The sequence below is a fragment of the Sorex fumeus genome, unplaced genomic scaffold, assembly GCF_029834395.1.
Source record: "Sorex fumeus unplaced genomic scaffold, SorFum_2.1 ptg000065l, whole genome shotgun sequence".
NCBI lineage: Eukaryota > Metazoa > Chordata > Mammalia > Eulipotyphla > Soricidae > Sorex > Sorex fumeus.
The window spans coordinates 4,343,976-4,368,596 of NW_026606122.1; the positions used below are offsets into that span (position 1 = coordinate 4,343,976).

A 24,621-nucleotide genomic window follows, 5' to 3' on the forward strand; every position below is an offset into this window, starting at 1 on the left:
ACAAGGTCAGACCTGAACACCTGAACAACCTGCCGTCAGTACTCATCAATACACTGGCTCGGCTCTTCACTCGCTACCTGTCTGAATGCAAGGTTCCGTCCCAATGGAAAACCAGCAGGACCGTACTACTGTTCAAGAAGGGAAACATCCATGACATTGGCAACTATCGCCCGATCTGCCTATTGTCTGTCATCTACAACTTGTTCACTCGAGTGATCCTAAATAGGATTGGCAGAACACTAGATGAAGGACAACCATGCGAGAAAGCCGGGTTCCGCAAAGGATTCAGCACCATCGACCATATCCACACGATAACCAAGCTCATTGAGGTTTCTCAGGAGTTCAAGATGCCGCTCTGTCTAACGTTCAATGATTTAAAGAAGGCCTTTGATTCTGTTGAGATGGAAGCGGTCATTGAAGCCCTAGCCAATCAGGGCATTCAAGCCCAATACATCAAGATCATCCGTGAGCTGTATTGCAGATTCACTACCAGGATCTCACCATTCTACAAAGAAGTGATCGTTGATGTCAAGAGAGGTGTTCGGCAGGGTGATACCATTTCACTGAAACTCTTCAGTGCCACCCTCGAGAACATCATGCGACGACTGGAATGGGAAGGAATGGGAGTGAAGATAGATGGTCGGCAACTACACCACCTCCGCTTTGCTGATGACATTGTTTTAATAACACCAAACATCAGCCAAACGGCACAAATGCTGGCCGACTTTGACTGTGAGTGTGGAAAGGTAGGACTACAGCTGAATCTTACGAAGACAATATTTATGAGAAACAGCTTCGTTCCTGATGCCCCATTCGCTCTCAACGGAACGACCATCTCCAAATGCAACAGCTGTGTGTACCTAGGTCGAGAAGTCAACATGACAAATGACCTGGCACCCGAGCTGTGCAGGAGGAAGAGAGCGGCTTGGAACGCCTTCAAGAACGTCGAAGAAATAGCTAAGAGGACGAAGAACCTCCGGCTCTGGGCACATCTCTTTGATTCCACTGTTCTTCCTGCATTAACATATGCCTCAGAGACCTGGGCCCTACGCAAACAGGATGAGAACGCTATTCAGGTCTCCCAAAGAAGAATAGAAAGAGCTATGCTTGGAATATCACGTTTCACTCAAATGAGAGAAAGAATCCGGAATTCCGACATCCATCGACGATCAAGAATCAAGGATGCTGTCTCATTTGCCAAGGTGTCAAAAATCAGATGGGCTGGTCACGTAATGAGATGTAAAGACGACCGCTGGACTAGAGCTGTTACCGACTGGATTCCACGGGATGTCAAAAGACCACGTGGCCGCCCACCTACCAGATGGTCAGACTTCCTCCTCAAGATCATGAATGATCGGTTTGAGGCTCTTCATGTTCCCAGAGCGAACAGATGCCATTGGGCTACACTAGCACACGGCAGGGACAAATGGAGACGTTACTGGCGCCCGCTCGAGCAAATCGACGACTAACGGGAAGTTAAGTGATTAAGTGAAGTGAGGTTTGGGGGCCACACACAGTGATGTTCAGAGGTTACTCCTGGCTCTGCACTCAGGAATCAGTCCTGGTGGTGCTTGGGGGACCATTTGGGATGCCAGGAACAAACCAGGGTTGGCCATGTGCAAGCAAGTACCTAATCTGTACTATCTCTCTGACCCCCTAGAATTATTTCATTAATTTTACTTTTACTTATATAAGGAGTAAAATTCATTTCGAACTTTCTAAATTTTACTTTTAAAAGTTTACTGTACTATGTTTATTGTTGTTGTTATTATTATTAGTTTGGTTTTTAGGCGACACCAGTGGTCCTTGGGGCTTACTCAGGGATCACACCTGGTAGGCTCAGGGACCCATATGGGTTGCCGGAATTGAACTCAAGTTGTCTTCATGCAGGGCAAATGCCCTACCCACTGAACTATTGCTTCAGCAATACAGTAGTGTTATCATCTACCCCACCCCTCCGTGTTCCCCGATTCACCTCATTGCCTGGGTAACCTCAATTCTGTTGTCATAATCCAAGGGTGTGTTTTCATTTGCCTCAAAATTTTTTTTGTTTTTAAAATTTTTATTATTTCCTTTTGCTTTTGTTTCATTTCTCTTCCTTGAGCTTCTTTTTGGAGACTTTGGGTTTGCTGGCCTTTTTGTATAGGTTATACCCAATGAGACCCCGGAGGGCTGGCACCATGGACATGCCTACCAGAGGCAGAATGCCCCTCACCAGCTTTTGCCAGTGAGATCAGCTCCACATCAAATTGCAGCACTGCATCTGCTGGGATTGATGGTGGAAATCCCTGCTTTCCACAGGCCGGTGCGAAGGAATAATTGCCCTTCGCTTCTCTCCCACACACATGTCTAGAAGGCTCTGCTCCAGACCTGGGATCACCTACTTCTGGCCAAGTTCTATGACCAGAGGGTCTCTGATGAGGGAAGTGTCAATAATGCGGCCATCTACCAAGCTGCCCGTGTAGTGGATGTGCAGCGTGTCTCCCACGGCGGTGGGCTCGGCACATGGCTCTGGGGGCTGCACCTGGGGTTGCATGGCAGGCGTCACCGGGGCTCCTTGGGGCCCCGCTCCCCACAGCCTCACAAATTTTTTAAATTTTCTTTTTCAGGTTTTGATCTACACTGGCAGTGCTCAGGGGAACTATATGTAGTGCAGGATTCGAACTATTGTCACAGCCACAATCACATGTAAGGTAAGTGCCTTAACCTCTGTACTATCTTATTGGATAACACTGGTTTGTCTTTGCTGTTCCCACAGGAAGCTTAGGTTTGAGTTACTCCCACCACAGTGCTCCTGAAGCATACCAAATTACATCAGGCACTAATAATTCTATATTGCTTTTCTCTTTCTTTTGTGTCCTTTTCATGGTTTAGCAATGTCCTTTTTGTATAGAAATTGGAAGACAGTCGATGTATGCTTTTGTAACATGGGAATTAATTGACTCTGAATAATATTTACTCTTAGGCACCCATCATATTTACTTGACTTAAGCCTCAGTTGCCCTTACTTCCTTAAATGCCCAAAAGGAAGGTTCCTTGCCCTTGGATGGATCCAGGGCAAGCTGTAACTCCCCTGGCATTGAAAAGGGACAGGCTAAGCCCCCATAAGAAGTATAACAAGTCAAGAGTATGGTCATGGAACAAACTCTGTCATGAACCAAAAAGAAGTAACAGAATAAGGACCCTGCTGGGGTTAGAAAACACTACCTGGTCTGAGGACTGTAGTCTGGGATATATAGCAGATGACCCCAGGAAGATCCACCCTTTAAGCTTAATATATCTCTTACTGTGTTCATAAAAAATGACTAGAAATATTAGTAAGAAGTAAATTTAATATGATTTGTTTAAACGGATTACAGCACAGAGGGTAGGGCGTTCGCCTTACAAGCGGCCAACATGGCCGACCCGAGTTAGATTCCTCCGCCCCTCTCGGAGAGCCCGGCAAGCTACCGAGAGTATTCAATATGCCAAACACAGTAACAACAAAGTCTCCAATGGAGACGTTACTGAGTCCGCTCGAGCAAATCGACGATCAACGGGAGGGCCTTTACCTTTACCTTTACTAGCTGAGGAAAGGAGAAAGCAATACTCCTTTAGATGGAATTCCATCCTTGAGTGGATCTCCTAGTAATCTAGAGTGCTGAAGTCCCAGATGAGATTTTGTCCCTGAGGTAATCTCCTAGAACTTCCCTGAAGGAGGGGCTTTACATCTGTATATTGTTATGATAATATTCAACACTAATTACATGTACCCCCACCCTTCATGATTTCTATATTACTATACTGTGAGACTTGGAGAAAGTTTCACTGATTATCAACCAGCCTGTGGACCCATTCCTTCATTCCTATTCTTTCATTTGTCCATCATTTGTTGGCCAGCCAGGGGAATAGTTCTCGGCCACTAAAAGCACTCACGCTTTGAACTCACACTATCTCTCTGGCCCAGAATTGGTTTTTGAATTTTATCTTCTAACCTGTAGTTTTTTAAGACTTTATTAGTTCTAGTATATTCTTAGGATTTTCTATCGAATGTCACCTGCCAATGAGATTATTTCATTCTTCCTTTTTAATCCTATATACCTTTCCTTTCTTTCCTGGGTGTTGGGGCCACACTCCATGGGACTCAGGGGCTATTCCTTGTGCTGTGCCCAGGAATGATTCCTGGCAATGTTCAGGGACTATATGTGTCTTTCTGTACTATCTCTCCAGCCCTCTTGCTCACTGTTTCTCTTATTTTGGTGCCAGAAATACGAACTCAGGGTCTTGTCCATGCTAGACATGTGTCTTTCCACTTGAGCTATCTCCCTAGAATGCCTTTTATTTCTTTTTATTGACTAACTGCCCAGGGCTGAATTTTAAATACAATATTTTATGGGGTTTTTGGTTTTGCTTTTGTGTTTGGGGGGGCCACACCGCTGGTGCTCAGTGTTTACTCCTGACTCTGTACTCAAAGATCACTCCCGGTGGGTCCTGGGGAATAATGTGGGGTACCAGGAATAGAACCCGGATTGGATGCATGCAAAGGACCAGAGAGTAAAATAATTTAATTCAGTAAAAGGCTATTTTGGGAAACAGAACAGAATGGAGAGTAAGGCAAGAAAGCTCCCAGATTATGAGAGGAGTCTCCTAAAGCAGGATTCTTTATTTTATTTTGGGTTTTGGGGGTCACAACCTGCAGCATTCAGGGGCTATTCCTGGCTGTGTGCTCCAAGATCACTCTTGTCAGTGTTCGAGGGACCACATGCAGTACTGGAGATTCGAACCTGGTTTGGCTGCATGCAGGACAAATGTGATCCCTGTACTATCTCTCAGGCCTCATGTCTATTTGTTTAAATAACAGCCTTTATGAACTCTTGACATCCTGCACAGGAAGGTTCTGTCTCATTATCACTTGAAGCCTTTTTTTAAAAAAATTTATTTATTTATTTAATCACTTAAGTGATTAAGTGATTATTTATTTATTTATTTGCTTTTTGGGTTCACACCTGGCAACGCACAGGTGTTACTCCTGGCTCTGCACTCAGGAATTACTCCTGGCGGTGCTCAGGGGACCATATGTGGTGCTGGGAATTGAACCCAGGTCGGCCGCGTGCAAGGCAAACACCCTACCCACTGTGCTGTCACTCCAGCCCCTAAAAAGTTATTTTTATGACTTGGAGAGACAGAGCAGTGGGTAGTAAATTTGCCTTGCCTGTGGCTGACGTAGGCTCCATTCCTGGAACAATGTAGGGGCCCCCAAGCCCTGCCAGGAGTGATCCCTGAGCACAGAGTCAGGAGTAAGACTTGAGCACCTCTGGGCATGGCCTAAATACTGAAAATAAAATACAATAAAATAAGGAGCTAGAGAGATAGTACAGTAGGTGGGGTGTTTGCCTTGCATGCAGCCAACCCGGGTTCAATCCCCCACACCCCTTAAAGTTCCCTGACTCCTGCCAGAAGTGACCCCTGAGCACAGAGCCAGGAGCAAGCCCTGAGCTCTTCCAGGTATGCCCCCCCAAAAAAATCAGAATTGAGGGCCATAGAAGTAGCTTAGTGGAAAGGCCTTTCCTTGAATGTGTGAGGCACTTGATTGATCCCTGGCACCACCAAACAAAATTAGTAATAATATACTTCCAAGAGGGCTGGAGTGATAGCACAGTGGGTAGGGCGTTTGCCTTGCATGACCCGGGTTTGATTCCTCCATCCCTCTTGGAGAGCCTGGCAAGCTACTGAAAGTATCCCGCCCGCATGGCAGAGCCTGGCAAGCTCCCCATGGTGTATTCGATATGCCAAAAACAGTAACAAGTCTCACAATGGAGATGTTACTGGTGCCCGCTTGAGTGAATCAATGAACAATGGGAGGACAGTGCTACTGCCAAGAGGGCTGGAACCATAGCATGGTGGGTAGGGCGTTTGCCTTGCACGCGGCCAACCCAGGTTCGATTCCTTTGTCCCTCTTGGAGAGCCCGGCAAGCTACTGAGAGTATCTATCCCGCCCACATGGCAGAGCCTGGCAAGCACCCCGTGACGTATTCAATATGCCAAAAACAGTAACAAGTCTCACAATGGAGATGTTACTGGTGCCACTCTAGCAAATTGATGAACAAAGGGAGGACAGTGCTACAGTGCTACTTCCAAGAAAGCAGTCAGCCCTGATTATAACTATTGTCACTATTTGTCTTGTTTTTTGTGGTAGCTATCTAATTATGAATGGATAGTTACATGTCCCTATAGGATGTATAGCAGGTAAGTTGTATGCAGTTGATTGGAGTTCAGTCCTCAGTATCCCATATGGTCCCCTAAGCCCCACCAGGAGTGATACTTGAGTTCAGAGCAGACCCAAGAACCATGAATATGCCCCCAAACCAAACAAAATTTAAAATCCACAGAGCTGTACACTTAACGTGCATATTTGGGGCCTGAGAGATACTACTAAGATATGAATGAATTTTTTATTTTTTACAAGGCATGTGTTGTATCACTTGAGCCGCATCCCTAGCCCCTGTTTGAATCCCTTCCCTTCTCTTCCTTTCTTCCGTCCCATTCCCCCTTCCCTTCCTATTTTTCTTAATGGCTTATTATTATTGTTATCGTTGTTATTATTACTATGATGATAATTATGATGGGTTGTGGCCCCACCCCGCTGTGCTTCAGAAGGTATCTCTGGTTTAGTGCTCAGGAGGACCCTTGGCAGTGCTGGGGAATCATATTGGCGCCAGGGATTCCAATGCTAGGTCTATGGGATGAATGCTAGGCAAGAGACTTAACCTTGTACTATCTCTCCTGTCCATCAATGGCTTATTTTACTTACACTTCCCCCCCACAGGACCCGTACAGCACTGAAGGTGCGCGCCGTCGACGAATAATAAATATTTGCAAACCCCTAAACGAAGGAACGCACATCTGGCAACAAAAAAACACCCGGAATCCGTCTAATACCCTGCATACTCCTCAAAGAACTACATTTCCCTATACCCTTGTAGAGACACGCGCGCCTATGTCCAAAAAGCTTCACAACCGCGTCTCACGGTCCCTTCTCCGCCTTTGCCTGACGTAGTTTGCAGTGTTTTATGGGAAATGTAGTTCACGTGCTCCTCTTCCGGCCCCCGACAACCTCAACCAAACAAAACTTCCCAGAAAGCTGCGCGCAGGCCTGGGAAGAGACTCAAAATGGCGGACGCCAAAGATGGTGTTTTGGCTTCGGCGGCGTTTTCCACAGCACCAGTTTCATTCAGCTTCAGTCGCACGTCTTCCCGGAGACGACTAGCAGATTCTGGAGACGGCGCGGGGGCGGCATCGGAGGAAAAGGATTTCTTGAAGAGCGTCGAAGGGCGGGAACTGCACAGGTGAAGCTCGGGGATTGCCATCTCTCCGAAGTTGGGGCGGTGGGTGCTGGTGGGAAGATGGAAATATGGTGGACTGACTTGATGACAGTGCTCTGGGAAGCCTGGAGCACAGCTTGGAGGCGAGAAGCGAGGATTTTGTCGGGGAGGTCTGGGGCTCGGATAGCGGTGAGGACTGAGGAGACGGGATGTATTCTTGTGTGGCAGTGTCATCAGAACAAGGAACCCTAAGTTCTGTGCCTTCTGAGAGAAGGAAAGGAGGAAAGAGTTACAGAGCTCCTGAGAGTTCAGCTGAAACGGGGGGCTTCTCCAGTACGAAGTATTGGAGATGGGGCCGCCGGCGCTAGTTGAGGGGAGGCGTAATTGTCGAAGACGGGGGGGGGGGGAGCGCCTTCCACTGTAAAACCAACAATCCGGGAAGCTGGTCTGGAGCCCGAAGCTGGAGACCCTTTGGCTGAGGATGAGTAGGTCATTGGGCTCTCCACCCGGTTGTGGGGGGACCCTATGTGGGTCAGAATTCAACCTGATTGGCTGCATGCAAGGTAAGTGCCCTACACATGTGCAATCTCTTCACCTCAGAAGTGGGTTTTCAGGGGCTGGAGCGATAGCACAGCAGGTAGGGCGTTTGCCTTGCATGTGACCCACTCGGTTTGATTCCCAGTATCCCATATGGTCCCCCAAGCACCACCAGGAGTAATTCTTCAATGCATGAGCCATGAGTAACCCCTGTGCATCGCGGGGTGAGACCCAAGAAGGAAAAAGATAAAGTGGGTCTTCAGATGAGCAGAGGGTGCAGGACTGAGTACTACTTCCTCTCAGACACTGATATTTAAGAATTGGGGGTGTGCGTGGAGAGGGGAGAGTGCACTAAAGGCACCCTCAGAGGGACTGGAGTGATAGTACAGCTATTAGGATGCTTGCCTTGCATGCATCTGACCCAGGTTCGATCCCTGGCATCCCATATGGTTTCCCTGAGCCCACCAGGAATGATCCCTGAGCACAGATTCAGGTGTGGCCCAAAAAATAAAAAGAAGGCACTGTCAGAAGACACATAACTGTTCAGACAGCCCTGTGATGGAGGGCTTAACTGAGCAATGGGGATGAGTTTGGCTCCTGTGTTTTGTTCTGAATGAAGGGGTATGGCTGAGAACCCACTGATGATGCTGCCCTCCTAGCCTCACCCTTCTATGTCCACCTCAGTGTGAAGCCCTCGGAAACCCCTAAGGAACTGGTGATCCCTTTGATCCAGAATGGCCGCCAGCGCAGACAGCCCCCAACCCAGACACAGGAGCTGTATACAGATGACCCCGCGATGGATGGGGTCCTCTCGCAGGCTGTAAAGGAGTTGATTGAGGGTGAGTAGCCTCTCTTCCCCACCTCTCTCACTTTACAAATGAAGGTGGAAGGATAGAGCATCACCTAATTCTTCCCTCCTCATTCTTTTGTAGAATCCAAGAAGTCTCTGGAGGAAAGAGAAAATGCAGGTGTTGACCCCACTCTTGCAATCCCCGTGATTCAGAAAGGATACACTTCCAGCGAGCATGGGAAAGACGGTGAACCTCAGGCTGAGACAGTGAGCTGGCCCCTGATACTTCTCCTGCCCCCAAATCTTTCTTTGGCCTGTCTGTCAGGCTTGCTTCCCTGAACTCAGTAGGGAAAGTCTGTGGATACATTAGAGGCCTCTGCCTGTTCCCGCCTTTCATTCTTTTGGGAAGTCTTCATGTAACTAGGAGCCAACAATGTAGTTCAAGTGCTAGGCCCATGTGCTTCTAATGTGCAAGACCCTTTGCTTTGACCCATGACTGCTTCATGGTTCTCATTGCACTGCCAAGGGTTAGTGCTGAGAAAGTACAGCTAGGAGTAGCTCCCGCACACCACCAAAAGAATGGAAAAAAGAGGGACTGGAGAGACAGTGGTAGGGCACTTGCTTTGCATGAGACCACCCAGGGTTCCATCTCCAGCACTGCATAAGCTTTCATGAGCATTGCCCCGAGTGAGCCCCGAGCACAGAGCCAGGAGGAAGACTGGAGCACTGCTGAGTATGACCCTAAAATGAAAACAAATAGATAAATGTCAATCCAGTGGTGTGACAGAGTACTTGGCTTCTGAGGAGTAAGGCAACTGGACATTAAAACACCCTGAGGATCAGCTGTCCTGTGCATCAGAAGAGAACCTAGCAAACTATTATAGCTGAATAGAATGGGCGATACAGGAAATAATAGATGATGTCATAAATTCCTTGACCCTGAAAGAGCCTCCAATCATTGGGAAAAGATGAGTAAGAAGAGGCTGCTAAAATCTCAGGGGTGGGAGGAATAGCGATGTTATTGGCATCCGCTTGAGTTAATCGATGGACAACGGGATGACAGTGATAAGAGTGACAGTCATAAATCATCAGCTGAGGGATGGGTCTAATCTAGAAGGACACATAGGGTTTAGCTATACAAATGCTCCTACTAGCAACTACTTGGGGTCTGAGTAAAGCAGGCAGGGTGCTTGCCTTGCATGTAGCTGACCTGGATTCGTTCCCTGATACCCCATATGAGCTCTCCAGGAGTGGTCCCTGAGTGCAGAGCCAGGAGTAAACCCTGAGCACTGCTGAGTGTGGCCCAAAAACAAAACAAAAACTTTGGACAGGATCTTGAGAAATAGTACAGGAGGTAAGGTACTTGTTTACCTTACATTGGCTGACCCATGTTCAAATCCCTAGCACTACCTATGATTCCCTGAATACTGTTAGGGCTTACTCGTGATCACAGAGCCAGGAATAGCCCCTGAGCACTGCCATATGTGAGCCCCTGCCTTATTTTTTTTTGTTTTTTGTTTTGGGGTCATACCCAGCAGTGCTGAGGGCTTATTCCTAGCTTTCAGCTCAGGGATCATTCTTGGCAGCCTTGGGGGACCATATGGGGTACTGGGGGTTGAATCTGGGTTGGCTACTTGCAAGGCAAGCGCTCTAACCACTGTACTATTGTTCTGACTTCTGGTTCACTGCTTTATCCCTAGTGCATAGTACAGAATGTAGCTCAGAATAGGTGCTTTAGAAATATTTTGGGGTTGCCTTGTTTGTTTGGGGATGCCACCCCTGAGATGTTCAGGCATTCCTCCTGGCTCTTTGCTGAGGGATCAGTTCTGGAGGGACTCAGAGAATCATATGTGGTGCCAGGGATTGAACCAGAATCAGCTGCGTGCGAAGCAAATGCTTTCCTGTTGTACTATTTCTCAAGTCCCGTCCTTTTTTTCCCTTCATGGTGCTGGGGACTGAACCCAGGACCTCACATGCTTAGAGGCAGGTGCTCTGCTGCTGAGCTCCATCCCCGACCCAGCTTCAGGAATATGTGTTGAAGGACCAAACATGTTCATGGAGCAAGAGAAAATAAAAAATCACCCTTGGGCTGACAAGAAAGAAAAGAAGCATGGAGGGTCACCCTGTGGGCAGCAGCATTTTCTTTCGAGACTCCAGCTGCAGCCAAGTCTGACAACCTTTCCTCTACCTCAACCTACAGCTACCAGAGGAGGCCAATTATGAGGCAGTCCCTGTGGAGGCCTATGGGCTGGCCATGCTGAGGGGCATGGGCTGGAAACCCGGTGAGGGTATTGGCCGCACCTTCAATCAGTGAGTCCTGGGATTGGGGTAAGGGGACAGCAGACAGGACAGTGAACACGTGTCCCCCTATCGTGGTTACCACTCACCCAGAATCCTCCAGGCAGGAAGAGAACATGTTACAGTCCGGGAGTGCTTAACATGTTGACACCAGCACTTAACCACCAGGAACTAACAGGAGGATGTGTTTGTTGTTTCGTTTTGGGGCCACACGTGGCCTGGTTTTGTGCTCAGGGGACCACATGGTGTAGCAGGGATCAAACCCTAGTGGGCCGCCTGCAAAACAAATACCTTACCGTTTTGTTAGTTTCCCCAGCCCTGAGATGAGCACTTTAAGGTCCATTTCTCCTGCGTGGTAGGAATATTTATACCATCTCCCACGCAGAACTATTACTATATCTGGATTAACTTGGGTACCACTATAGGGGGTATAGTGGTTATATATATATATTATATACTATATACTATGAAATAGTGAAACATGTTGTTAAGTTGATCCCAGTGAAGTAGCCATATATTTAACTAAGAAGCAGCTCTGCTCTGAGATCAAGAATGACATTTGGGGGGCCAGAGCAATAGTGCAGCGGGTGGAGAGCTTAAGAATGGTATTTGTCAAGATTGCGGGTTGGGAGGGTGCAGCGAGACATAATACTGTGGATGGGGCATTTGCCTTGCAAGTGGCCAACCTGGGTTTGATCCCCAGCATTCCATATGCCCCCTCAAGCACTAACAGGAAAAAATTCCTGAGTGCAGAGCTAGTAACCCCTGAGCATTGCCAGCTGTGGCCTCAAAACAGAATGAAAATATTGGGGTAGGGGCTTTGAGCAAGGATTTGGGGAGGGAGGGAGATTGGACGTCATTTTAGTCTTCCCACCAAACCTCTATTCTGTGAAATATTCTGTCCTGCAGAGTGGTAAAACCCCGTGTCAACTCCCTGCGGCCTAAGGGCTTAGGGCTGGGTGCCTGCCTGGCAGAGCTCCAAAGTCTGGCCCCAGCTGGCCCCCACCGCCCACCAAAGCCAAATGAGGAGTGTGAGAAGGATAAAGAAGAGCAACCCAAGGAACTGGTGCCTGGAGGAGCTGTGGTCATGCTTTCTGGCCCGCATCGTGGCCTCTACGGGAAGGTCAGGAAGCCAGTGGGCCAGGGTCCAGGACAGGCAACATGACACTATGGTGCCATGGCCAGAGGAAGATTCAGGGTTGGGGTACAAAGACTAGAAGGCTTTGTCTTTCAGGCCTGCTTGTGGCTTCATTCAGTGACTTGGGGCTCCTTGCTGGGTGATTTTGGTGGTTTTGAACCTTGGTATAGAGCTATGTAGGAGAAAATGCTATAGGCCCCAGTGCCTGAGGATTAAATGATTAATCCTAGTTTAGGCCTCACAGCATGTGCTTTGTGTTTAAGAGATAGGGTTTTCAGTTAGGATCTTGGAATGTGAGTAGAGTCCACTCAGACCCTGTTTAACTTTACCCCACACACACTTTAGGTGGAAGGCCTCGATCCAGACAACGCACGGGCCATGGTTCGTCTGGCCACAAAGAGCCACATGGTGACTGTAAGTGAGTACTGCCTGCGGCCCGTCTCCCAACAGGAATTTGACAAGAACACAAATTCCGGTGAGTAGGCCTTTGACCTAGGTGGGGGAGTTGGAGCAACCGTCCCAAGGGGGTTGGTAGGGTCTGTCTTGTGAGGGAAGAGAAGGCCGGTTGTGGAGCATCCGCTGACTGCTGGGCTGAGACTGCTGGCCTTAGAAGATGAGAAGGCACAGAAGTGATTGCTTCCATTTGAGTTTCCATGTGATTGAGAAGGCCTGGGTCTCTAGCCACATGGTAAGGGGGAAGAAACAGGTTTAGACACCAGTTCAAACTGCTAGGATTAGGGTTCGGTTTTTTTTTTATTTTTTTACTTTGATGATACTCTGGAAATGCTCAGGAGTTACTCCTGGCTCTGCGCTCAAAAATTACTCCTGGTGGAATTCAGGGGACCATATGGGATGCTGACGATCGAACCTGGTTTGACTGTGTGCAAGGCAAGCACCCTACCCTCCACCTGGCCATGCTCAGAGGTTACTCCTGGCTCTGTGCTCAGGAATTACTCCTGGTGGTGCTTGGTACTTGGGTTTATTTGGCAAGGAAAACTGTTTTGCTGAGGGACAATGAGGATGGATATATCCTTGGGGGCTTCCAAGCTGCTACTAAGCTGTTAAATCACTCTAACACTGTTGGAGTGGGCTGGGTGATGAACGAAGGCTTTCTGAAGGAGTCCCAGAAGATTGAGGGGAACGGTAAGAGCATGTGCCTTGTCCTGGGGTGGGGGGACTTTGTTGGGTGGGAGGTGCTCTAGGCTGAGGCATATCCTGAAAAGAGGGAATGATAAAACACTGAGTCTCTCCCTGGTTATCCTTACTATCCCCTTGAGCAGGCCAGGCTGATAGAAGCTACCCCAGACAACTGAATGGAAAAGGCTCACAGGACCTGGACCTCTGGGAGGACTCACATAGGAAGCGGAAGCATCTTCCAGACCGGTGGGTCTCTGAGCTGGGAGGAGACAGTGGGGATGCGGAGATGTGAGAGCTTCCCGCAAGTCCTCCAAAGCTTCTGGGGCAAGGAGAACCCCTGGAAAGAACTAGAAAGGGTGTCGTGATTGGGTCTCACGGCCACAGCAAAGGTGAGGATGATAAGCCAGGTCTGAACATGAATGCTGCCACCCTCTCCACAGCCAGAGCAGACCCTCAGCCAAGGGGAATGCAGTAACAGCCTCCCGGACTCAGCACTGGCTGCACAGAGACCTGCGGGTGCGGTTTGTGGACAAACAGCACAAGGGTGGCCACTATTATAATACCAAGGTCAGAACCCAACCACCCCAATGCCCCTTCCTCCCAAAGCACCCCCCAGTGCTTCCACAGTCTCATGTCTGCTGACCCTCTCTACGCAGATGACCATTGAAGATGTACTGAGTCCGGGTATTTGTGTGTGCCGAACAGATGAAGGCCGTATATTGGAAGGTGAGTCTGAGATGGGCCTCTGGGTCATGCTTCTGGAGGCTGATCAAGAAGGGCACTATATGGTGCTGGGGTTGGGCATTATAGAGAGTACAGGCAGGGGACTGAGTTCAATCCTTGGCACCACAAGACACCAAAGCAAAGCAAAACACAGAAGGGTGTGTTAGACCATCAACTTGGCCTAGACAAACACTGGGAGCTTTTGTCCTTTGCCCAGCAACTTTTCAAAGGACATTAGAGAAGCTAGAGCTATAGTAAAGCTCTATAGGTAGGGCACTTCCCTTGCACACCGCCAAACCGGGTTCAATCTCCAGAATCCCTTGTGGTCTCTGCAGCACCTCCAGGAGTGTTCCCTGAGTATTGCTAGGTGGGGCCCCCAAACCAAAAATGAAACTTAAAGGACATCAGAGTCTCCTATAATAAGAATTCATCTTGTTGCAGGTGACTGATATGAAGTTGGGAGGAGAGATGGCAGTCTTTAGAAGGAAGTCTACTGCTTCCTCAGGCATTTCATCAGTCACCATGACTTTTTTTCTGTACCTGCACAGTATAGATCTCATGTCTTACCAGCCTCACTTGTCACACCTCACCTGGGTTCCACTTGTTCTTCAGTCTGGTTTGGTTTTGGGTTCATACCCAGTGATGCTCAGGTCTTACCCCTGACTCTACATTCAGGTGAATTACTCCTGGCAGTGCTAAGGGGACCATATAGGATGCTGAGATCCAACCTAGATGATCATCCCCATGCAAGGCAAACATTTTACCTGCTGTACTATGGCTCTGGTCCCAGAGTTCCACTTGTTTTGCTTGGTCTGGGAAATGAGCCTTGCCACCCAATTTCTTGGAGCCATTGGAATCCAGGCTGGAGCAAAGAATTGCTTTTTGCAGGAAAAGAAAGTCCTAAGTCCTTCTCAAGCCTTCCCAGGTTCATTGCCTTCCCTCCCAAGAAAGAATTTCAGGAGACAGTAAATTGTGAAGTATAGTAGTTTTACTTAGAGATTATGAGGAAGGAAAGAGAGAGAGAGAGAGTAATGTGTTTAAGAAAGATCCCAGGCTTCTCCAGAGGACTGAGCCAAGAGTACCCATCTCAAGTGGAGATGAGGGCCATGCCTCCAGGAAGGGGCGGTGCCTGCTTGCCTTCGCAGAGTTGGTTTTATAAGCTTTCTCCCAAACTGCCCCCATATGGGGCTTTCTACATAGATGATTTCATTGCTATGGCATTGTCAAGGGGAAGAGCTTGTATCCTTGGGTATCCACCTGCATGTACTTATTGTAACCCGTTGTTCCTGCTGGAACTTCTCTCTGGAAGTGGTCCAAGCTTCTCTGGACTGGTGCTGACACAAGGTGAGGATTATCAGACCTCAGTTTCCATGTCCAGAAAATGAGTGCAGCCATCCTGCATTTTGGTACTTCTGGGTTATTGACAAGAGAACTTGTTCAGATCCCATCTTGGTCTTGTTACTTCCTGAAAACTCTCTGACAGCCCCCACCCCCTCACCCCATGTCCTTGCCTGTGTTAGTCTTTACCCCATGTTTCCATCTGAGAAAATAGGAAGTGACCTGTGTGTGGTGTTTTTTTTGTTTGTTTGTTTTTGTTTTTTGGGGTGGCCAACAAAATGGTGGGTTTTTGTTTTTGTTTTTTTGCTTTTTGGGTCACACCCGACAATGCACAGGGGTTACTCCTGGCTCATGCACTCAGGAATTACTCCTGGCAGTGCTTGGGGGACCATATGGGATGCTGGGAATTGAATCCTGGTCGTCCACATGTAAGGTAAACGCCCTACCTGCTGTGCTATTGCTCCAGCCCCAAAATGGTGTTTATTAGTGGCGGTGTTTCTTATAATACTGATTCAGTCAAAAAACTACAACCATAAATGTGTTTAAATTTTTCTTTCTAAACAAATAGGATACAGTTTCTTTTCAAATTGAAAGTAAACAGGTATTGAAAAAGAAAAGGAATCCCCTAATTGTGGGAGGAAAAAATATGATTCTCATAATACAAATAAAATACATGTTTTAATTTCATATAATTTGTTCAGGTGATATCCTTAGTATTTTTTTCCCTGAATGTCCTAAACACAACTGTGTAGAAACATACTTATTATTATTATTATTATTTATTTGCTTTTTTGGTCACACCTGGCGATGCACAGGGGTTACTCCTGGCTCGTGCACTCAGAAATTACTCCTGGCGGTGCTCAGGGGGACCATATGGGATGCTGGGAATCGAACTCGGGTCGGCCGTGTGCAAGGCAAACGCCCTACCCGCTGTGCTATTGCTCCAGCCCCCGAAACATATTTTTTATTGAATCACCATGAGATTGTAGTTACAAAGATTTCAAGATTGAGTTTCAGTCATACAGTGATTGAATACCCATCCCTCCACTAGTGTACATTTTCCACCACCAATGTCCCCAGTATCCCTCCTGCCACCCCAACCCTACTCCATCCCCCTGTCCATTGTAAGAGACAATTTCCTTCTTACTCTCTACATTTGGGCAATATGGTTTGAAATACAGATTCTGAGAGGCCATCATGTTTGGTCCTTTATCTACTTTCAGCACACATCTCCCATCCTGAGTGATCCCTCCAACCATCATTGACTTAGTAATCCCTTCTCTATCCCAGTTGCCTTCTCCCCCAGCTCGTGAGGCAGGCTTCACAGTGAAGCAATCAGGAAGTGACCTGTTTTCTTTCTCCCCCTGAGGATTGCTGCATCACAGGCTGAAGGATGGCATCTTAAGTCACTCTCCCAGTGTGGGGCCAGGCTGCTGACTTACCTTCAATAAGTGGTGTCTTTATGTCTTTTTTTAACCCCAATCTCTGTCCGTCATCTCCCCCCTTTCTGACAGCCATCACCACGAACTGCCGCTGAAACTTCCCCCTCGGTGAAATGGGCATGGTGGGCTGTGACCCCATCCAGAAGAGAGGAAGGGTCCCGACTGGGGCTGGATCTCCCTGGAGGGTTCAGACCCCCTCACACCTTTGTTCCCCTACAGGGCTGAAAGAAGACATGCTGGAGACGCTGGTCCCCAAGGTTGAGGGCCACCGGGTGATGGTGGTGCTGGGACCCCAGGCTGGAAAGGTGAGTCCCAGACCTGAAAGTGTGGGGGGAGGGCTGTGCTGGCTTGGCCATGCTAACACCCCACCTTTTTCTGTAATTTTTTAATGAAACACTGTGAGATACAATTACAGACTTACACACTTTCTTGATTACGTTTCAATCATACAATGGTCGAGTACCCATCCCTCCACCAGTGCCCATTCACCACCAGTGTTCCCAGTATCCCTCCTGTCACCCCCACCTATCTTCCCCCACCTCCGCCTCTGTGGCAGGCACATTCCCTTTTGCTCTCTCTCTCCTTTTGGGTGTTATGGTTTGCAATGCAATACAGGTATTAAGTGGCCATCATGTTCGATCTGTAGTCTACTTTCAGCACGCGTCTTCCATCCTGAGCAAGCCCTCCAAGCATCCTTTGCTTGGTGTTCCCTTCTCTATCTCAGCTGTCTTTTCTCCCAGCATGTGATTCCAGCTTCCAAGCCGGCTAACACCTCACCTTATCACTGCTGTAGGTGGGCCGCCTACTAGGCCGGGACCAAGCACGGAGTCGGGCCATGGTGCAGCTACAGAGAGAGAATCAGCTTGTGGAGCTTCACTACGATGCTGTCTGCCAGTACATGGGCCCCAGTGATGCTGAGGATGACTGACACCCCTGTCACCCCACTCCCATCCCCTAGACTGTTGACCTGTGGAATCTGGAAAGGCTGCCTTCCTGCAGGGGAGAAGAGTCTTAGTCTTATTCTTTCCTCTGGGGACACACTGGGTTCTCAGTGGATTGGGATGGGTCAGTTGGGAAACCTGAAGCAAGCCCAGGACTTAACAGGATTTAACATTTACCAAAACCCATTGCACATGTTGACTTAAAAGTTATGTCATCCTTAATGGTCCACCAGTGGAGGGGAAACCTTTCATCTGCAGCTCTCTCCAGGCTTGGGTTCAGGACAAGGGTGAGAACCCAGAGTGCAGGCAAAGTGTTCCCTGCTGGAAATGGACACTCTTGACATGTATGGTCGGGAGGCCGCAGACACCTGCTTTGAACAGGAACATCACAACAGGGACTCTGCTCTAACTCTAGTCCAGAGCAGACCCCCAGAGGGTATCTTGAACCCTAACTGATTTAGTTGGGTGGGGCAGGGGTGCTCTGACTCTACATACTTTCTAAAGAAACTGCTGAGTTTCTGGTGCCCCTTTGAGGCAAAACTGGCTTGCAAGTAAAAGTTTGATCTGTTACAATTCAGAATGATTCTGGTTGCTCCTTAAGAAGTATTTTTCACAGAAAAGGTGGTAGTCGGAGGAGCCTCAGACTTGTTCCAGTTTTTATAGCTTCTTGTAGAAAAATCAAGGAGAGAAGGCCAACATTTAGGCACAGTTGTTCTTCCGGGTCTCTTCCTCCTCAACCTCCCCCCCCGCCACACACACACATTCACACAAACTCCTTAAGTTTCTGGTTCAGTAAGTGGCATTTTAGTTAGACCTGGGGCCAGGAACTGCTGCAGGATCACAGAAGCACAGAACAGGAGCACAGAACAGGCCTGGAGGGTTCAGACCCACAGCCCTCAAGTGAGGACCACGGCCCAACTGCTAGCCACCTTTGTTGGCCACTGTGAAGTGGACTTGTAGGGACAGATTTGCTCTTACGTTTGTAATGAATTCTAGGCTGAAGGTTTTTAAGATCATTCAAATAGGGTTGTGGATGCAGTGGGCAGAGAGCAAACCCTCCCCCAGTACCTCTAGTCCTATAGTTACCTTTGTGGTTATACACACTGCCTCCCATTCCCCAGAATTCCAGATAAAGTTGTACTGATTTCTTTTGTCTGTAGAACAAAAATGTTTATTAAAATCATGGTGTTTCACTAATAAAAATTTTTTAAAAATAAATAAACCTTAAACCCATTTTGTGAGTTTTTCTCCCACAACTTGCAGATATCATATAAAAACATGTCAGAGACTTCACATCTGTCATTGATATGCACCTATCTATATCTAACCTCTAATCCATATAATCTTTGATATAGACTAGATTTCTATATTCACATCCAGCTGGTAAAAAGTGTCAACATAGAGTTAGTGATAAACAAGCCAAGTGTGTGGTTGGTCCAACTGCAGCAGTTTTGCAATTAATTGATCACGGCCATCTACAGATTTCTTGGTCTAAAATAATAGTATAGCAGGTAGGGCATTTGCCTTGCACGTGGTCAAACTGGGTTTGATCTCTAGCAGCCCATGTGATCCCTGAACTTGCTAGCAGTGATTCCTGAGCATAGAGCCAGGAGTAAGCCGAGAGCACCACCCGGTGTTGCCCGCAAACAAAAAATTACCACTAAATATTACCATTTGTTTTTATTTACAGAAAAGAAATGTGTCTTGCCCAGGTTCCCACTGTTGGCAAGTAGAATACAACACAATTTTCTCAGCCCATTTTCACTCAGAGATCGTGCACAGATTTGACAAAACACTTCTTTTAAAAGATGTAATATGGACCTGGAGCGATAGTACAGTGGGTACAGCATTTGCCTTGCACGCGGCTGACCCGTGTTCGATCCCCAGCATCCCATATGGTTCCCCAAGCATCATCGAGTTATTCCTGAGTTCAGAGCCAGGAGTAACCCCTGTGCATCGCTGGGTGTGGTCCCAAAAGCCAAAATCAATTAAAAAAAGATGTAATATGGCAAGACAGAATGGGAAGAGCCGATGAATGAAGGCTTCTCACATTGTAGTATATCTAAATGCTTTTGTGGGATTTAGGCCACACCTGGTTATGCTCTGCTCAGGGTTTACTCCTGGCTCCGTGCTCATGAATCACTCCTGATGGTGTTCAGAGGACCATATTCAATGCTGCAGACTGAACCAGGGTCAGTGGTATGTAAGGCAAGTACCTTGCCCCTGCACTCTGACTCCAATAAACGCTGGGGTTGTTTTTTTCTGGGTGGGAGGCACACCCGACCATGATCAGGGATCACTTTTGGAAGGATTCAGGACCATACGTTGGTGTCAGGGTTTGAACCCGGGTCTGATGTGTGCAAGGAAAGTACCTTTGTATCTGCTGTACTCTGCCTCCAATAAATGCTTTTAAAACATTTCCAGAGTATGTTCAATTTTAGTCAGTTTGATGCACACTGCTTCTAATAGGGAAAATGAGAATGAGCACTGTCATACTGTAAATTATAAAAACATGGAATACTTCACAAATTTACATGTCATCTTTGCTTAGGGGTTGTGCAAATCTCTGACACTCCAATTTTTTGTGTATGCACTGCCAAAATGGGCACCCAATAAATTTTGATGAGCATTTTGGACCACATTTTCTTGTTGCTTTGGGGTCACACCTGGAGGTCCTCAGGACTTACTCCTGGCTCTCTTCAGCCCCTTTCTGATAGAGAGTTTATAAGTCTTCCAAGCCTGCCTTTAAGATAGGCCAGAGATATAGTGAAGTGGGTAAGATGCTTGCCTTGCACACTGCCGACAATGGTTTGATCCCTTGTATCCCATATGCTTTCCGGAACACCATCAGGAGTGATTCCTGAGCAACGTTGGGTGTAACCCCAAAATCCACCCTGTAAAGTAGGGGGCTTGCATTGCATGTGGCTGACACATTAAATTTCCTGGCACTGCATAGTCCTCCATGACTCACCAGGAGTGAGTGAGCCCTGAGTGCATAGACAGGAGAGAGCCCTGAGCACAAATGGGTGTACCCAAAAACCAAAGAGAAAGATCAGGACTGCTTTGGCTGTATCCAGAATGCCTAGCCCTCAGCAGAGCATCTGGTCCCCCTAATAAGCCAAGGAGAATTTGGTGCCTCCCTGAGATGATCCCTCCTGATCCTGATGGTTAAGGACAGGGCTCCTTCATCTCCAAGAAGTATGGACACCATGAGCAGGATTTCTCAATCTGTCTCTTATCCATTGTCCACAAAAACTTGTTCCTAAAGACTCATAGAGAGACCCAGGGAGATGGTACAGCGGGCAGTGTATTTGCCTTACATGCAGCTGACGTAGATTTGGTCCCTGCCATTCCAGCAAGTGCCCTGAGCCCTGCCAGGAGTGATCTCTGATCACAAATCCATGAGTAAGCCCTGAGCACTACCAGATGTTGCCCCTAAACCATACACACATTTTAAAAAAGACTGAGTCTAGCTTTCTTTTGGCTTCCTGGCCTGGCGTTTGTAGGCGATTCAGGTTTCCCCTTTGGCAGTAGGCACAGCAGCAGCATCTATGAATCTAGAAGCTGGCAGGACTCCTGCATTAGCCTAGAAGTCGGACCACTATAGTTTGCACAGAAGCTGCGCAGGAGGTGAGGGGAGAGGCTGGACTGGCACTCAGTGGCATGCCCAGGGGGAGGTTCTGGCTTCCATCTGCAGTACAGCAAAAGAAGAAAAAAACGTGTCTATCCTGCCAAGTGTGCAGAAGTTTCCCTGACAGGGTGGTGCCTCTGAGCCGTGAGTTTGTGGCAGATTTAAGAACTAGCTTTGCCATCCAGGCAGAAGTGAACCATTTGAGTGACATGGGGGCCAAGCCTGGTAGCAGATATATATAGTTAGATGTTCTTATTTTTCTCTCTCTCTTCTTTTGGGGTCATACCTGCCAATGCTCAGGGCTTACTCCTGGCTCTGCACCTAGGAATCACTCCTGGCAATGCTCAGAGGAATTTATGGGATGCCAAGGATTGAACCTGCCAAGGATTGAACCTGGTAGGGTGCAAGGTAAGTGCCTTACCCAGTGTACTACTATTCCAGCCCTTCTTTTCTCATTTTGGTTTTGGGGACATACCTGGTGGTGCTGAGTGCTACTCCTGGTACAGTGTTTAAAAGTCACTCCTAAAGATGTTCCTGGGACCACCTGGTACTGGGAATAGAACTCAGGCCTCCTGCATACAAAACATGCCTGGAGTCAGGTAGATAGTACAGCAGGTAGTGCGTGTGCCTTGCACATGCCCGGCCCAGGTTCGATCTCTGGAACCTTATATAACATGAACCCCACTAGGAGTGATCCTTGAGCATAGAGTCAGGAGTAAGCCCTGAGAACCGCTGGGTATGGCCCCCAAACAAACAATAAAAAGCATATGCTAACCCATTTGAAAGACCCAGCACCCAGTCTTTTCTGTCATTCCCTTCATGAATAGGGAGAGTCTCTTTAGCCCATAATGGTATCGCTCTGTTTGTGGCATCACACTGAAGAGCAATTATCCAGCAATTTGGAAAACTCTGTGAGGGGTAGTGGATTCTCACCAAGAGCCCTGTCAATTCAACAAACATGTCTTGAAGTCTGGTATGCCAACTATGTTTTGCATGCTGGAAATATGGTAGATGGTAAGCTGTTCATTGAACAAAGATTGTGTTCTGGAAGCCAAAGAGACACTTCAACAGGCTAAGCACATGCTTTGCACCAGGAAACCCAGGTTTTATCCCCAGTACTACAGAATATCCCAAGTACCACCAAGTGCCCCGATCACTGAGCAGGAAGTAGCCCCTAAGCACCTCCAGTTGTGGTCCATGACAGAATACCCCTCCCCCCCACACTCACAAATTCATACTATAAGCTAGTAGGTGCTGGTAATTTAGGTATAAAACTAAGAAAGTTCCTTGCCCATTAGCGGCTGATATGCAGCGGGGCTGAGTAACCATAAACAATAAGGAAGGAAGTGATCAGGCTGTAGCAATAGTACAGTGAGTAGGGTGCTTGCCTTGCACACAGCCAACCTGGTTTTGATTCCTGGCACCCCATAGGGTCCCACAAGCAGCACCAAATATGATTCCTGAATGCAGAACCAGGAATAAGCCCTGAGCACCTCCAAGTATGTCCCCCAAACAAAACAAAACAAAATAAAAGATGGCAGCTATACAGGGATAGAGACTTTGCTCAAACGATTGTTCTATAGGGTCCAGCAATTACCTCCCTCGATGTCAACCCAAAGGAGCTGGAGATATTGCTGAACAAAAACCTGCAGTCAGATGTTGACAGCAGCTTTACTCATAATTGCCCAGCTTGGAAACAAACAAAGATGCACTTCAGTAGGCGCATCCAAACAATGGGAAATTATTTATCACGATGAAAAAAATGAGCTATCAGCCCCTGGGATGGAGTTTCATCATAAAGTACATGCCTTACAAGTATGAAGCTCAGGGTTTAATGGCCAGTGCCATGAAATAATAATCATAAGAAATGAATTATAGGGGCCAGAGTAACAGTACATCGGGTAGGGCGTTTGCCTTGCATGTGGCCGACCTGAGTTTGATTCCCGGCATCCCATATGGTCCCCCAAGCACTGTCATGAGTAATTCTTGAGTACAGAGTCAGGAATAACCCCCGAACATTTCTGGGTGTGACCCAAAAAGGAAAATAAAAAGAAACGAATTATGAAGACTGGATAATAAAACCGACATGGGGGACAGAAAAATAATACAATGGTTATAGCACTTGCAGGTGGAGCTAAGGGGCTTGCTTTGCTTGTAGTTGCATCTGCCAGAACCCAATGCCACATATAGTCCCCTGAAGACCTCTGGGTATGGCCAGAAACCCAAGCCCTCCCCTCCAATTTTTAATTTGTTTTTGGGCCACACCCAGCAGTGTTTAAGGGCTGACTGCTGGCTCTGAGGTCAGGCATTACTCGAGGTGGCTCAGGATGTTGGGAGGGTGCCCAGAGATAAATCCTGAGTCAGCAGCATGCTAGGCAAGCACCCTACTATCACTCTTGCCCCTCTTCCAATTTTTTAATAATAAAATAAAAATGAAAGTGCTTTAGGGCCAGGGAGATGGTTCAAGTGTTTCAGTGAATGATTTGTCTGCAGGAGCACCAGATTTGATCTCTGATACATGTGGTCCCCACAGCACTGCTGGGAGTGACTTAAAACAGTGAGTAGTCAGTCCCCTGAGCACCACTGGGTGTGGTCTCCAAACAGAAAAGTGCATTAAATCAATATACTTTGGGAAACTTTAAGAAAATTAGAAACTTTGTGAAAATGTCCTGATATATATGTATATATATATATATGCACACATGTTTGTACACCCCATACATATATAAACATATATATATATATATATATGCACAAATATTTGGTACTAGGGATTGAAACTAGGTATTCACACACGTGAGGCACACGTAGCCCTGAGCTCCATACTCCAACCCCCAAATCATCTTTTAAATAAACAAGCAAGGAGCTAAAGAGATAGTATAGTGGGTGGGGTGCTTGCCCTGCATGAGGCCAACCAGATTCAATTCTTGGCATCCCATATGGTCCTCTGAGCACTGCCAGCATGCAGTCCCGAATGCAGTCTTGGATGCAGAACCAGAAGCAACCCATGAGCATAGCCAGAAATGCACCTCCCCCCAAAAAAAGAACGAAAGAAATAAAAATCACCCCCCTACCCAAAGTTGCTCCTGATACTACTACTACTTTCCAGAATATCACCACTTTTGTTTTGTTTTGTTTTGGGGTCACACGCAGCAGTTCTCAGGGCTTATTTCTGCCTCTGTGCTCAAGAATCACACCTGGCTTACTCAGGAAACCTTATGGGATTCCAGGTATAAAACTCAGCTCAAGGGGCTGGAGAGATAGCACAGCGGGTAGGGCGTTTGCCTTGCACGTGGCCTACCCGGGTTCGATTCCCAGCATCCCATATTGTCCCCTGAGCACCGC

The 24,621-nt window shown here is 47.5% G+C and overlaps 1 protein-coding gene and 1 pseudogene across 1 annotated transcript; one reads left to right on the forward strand and one right to left on the reverse strand.

Annotated features, from left to right (window-relative positions):
• Positions 1-2,065: 2,065 nt before the first annotated feature.
• LOC130036749 (peptidyl-prolyl cis-trans isomerase FKBP11-like) lies at positions 2,066-2,523 on the reverse strand (annotated as a pseudogene).
• Positions 2,524-2,609: 86 nt separating this feature from the next.
• Positions 2,610-18,878, forward strand: GPKOW (G-patch domain and KOW motifs). Its single transcript, XM_056128649.1, has 12 exons — positions 2,610-2,693; positions 6,806-7,325; positions 8,523-8,677; positions 8,771-8,895; positions 10,829-10,938; positions 11,836-12,049; positions 12,410-12,539; positions 13,345-13,447; positions 13,642-13,768; positions 13,858-13,927; positions 16,924-17,009; positions 17,498-18,878. Exons 2-12 carry the CDS (start codon positions 7,150-7,152, stop codon positions 17,630-17,632), a joined length of 1,431 nt encoding a protein of 476 aa, XP_055984624.1. The 5' UTR covers positions 2,610-2,693; positions 6,806-7,149; the 3' UTR covers positions 17,633-18,878.
• Positions 18,879-24,621: the final 5,743 nt, after the last annotated feature.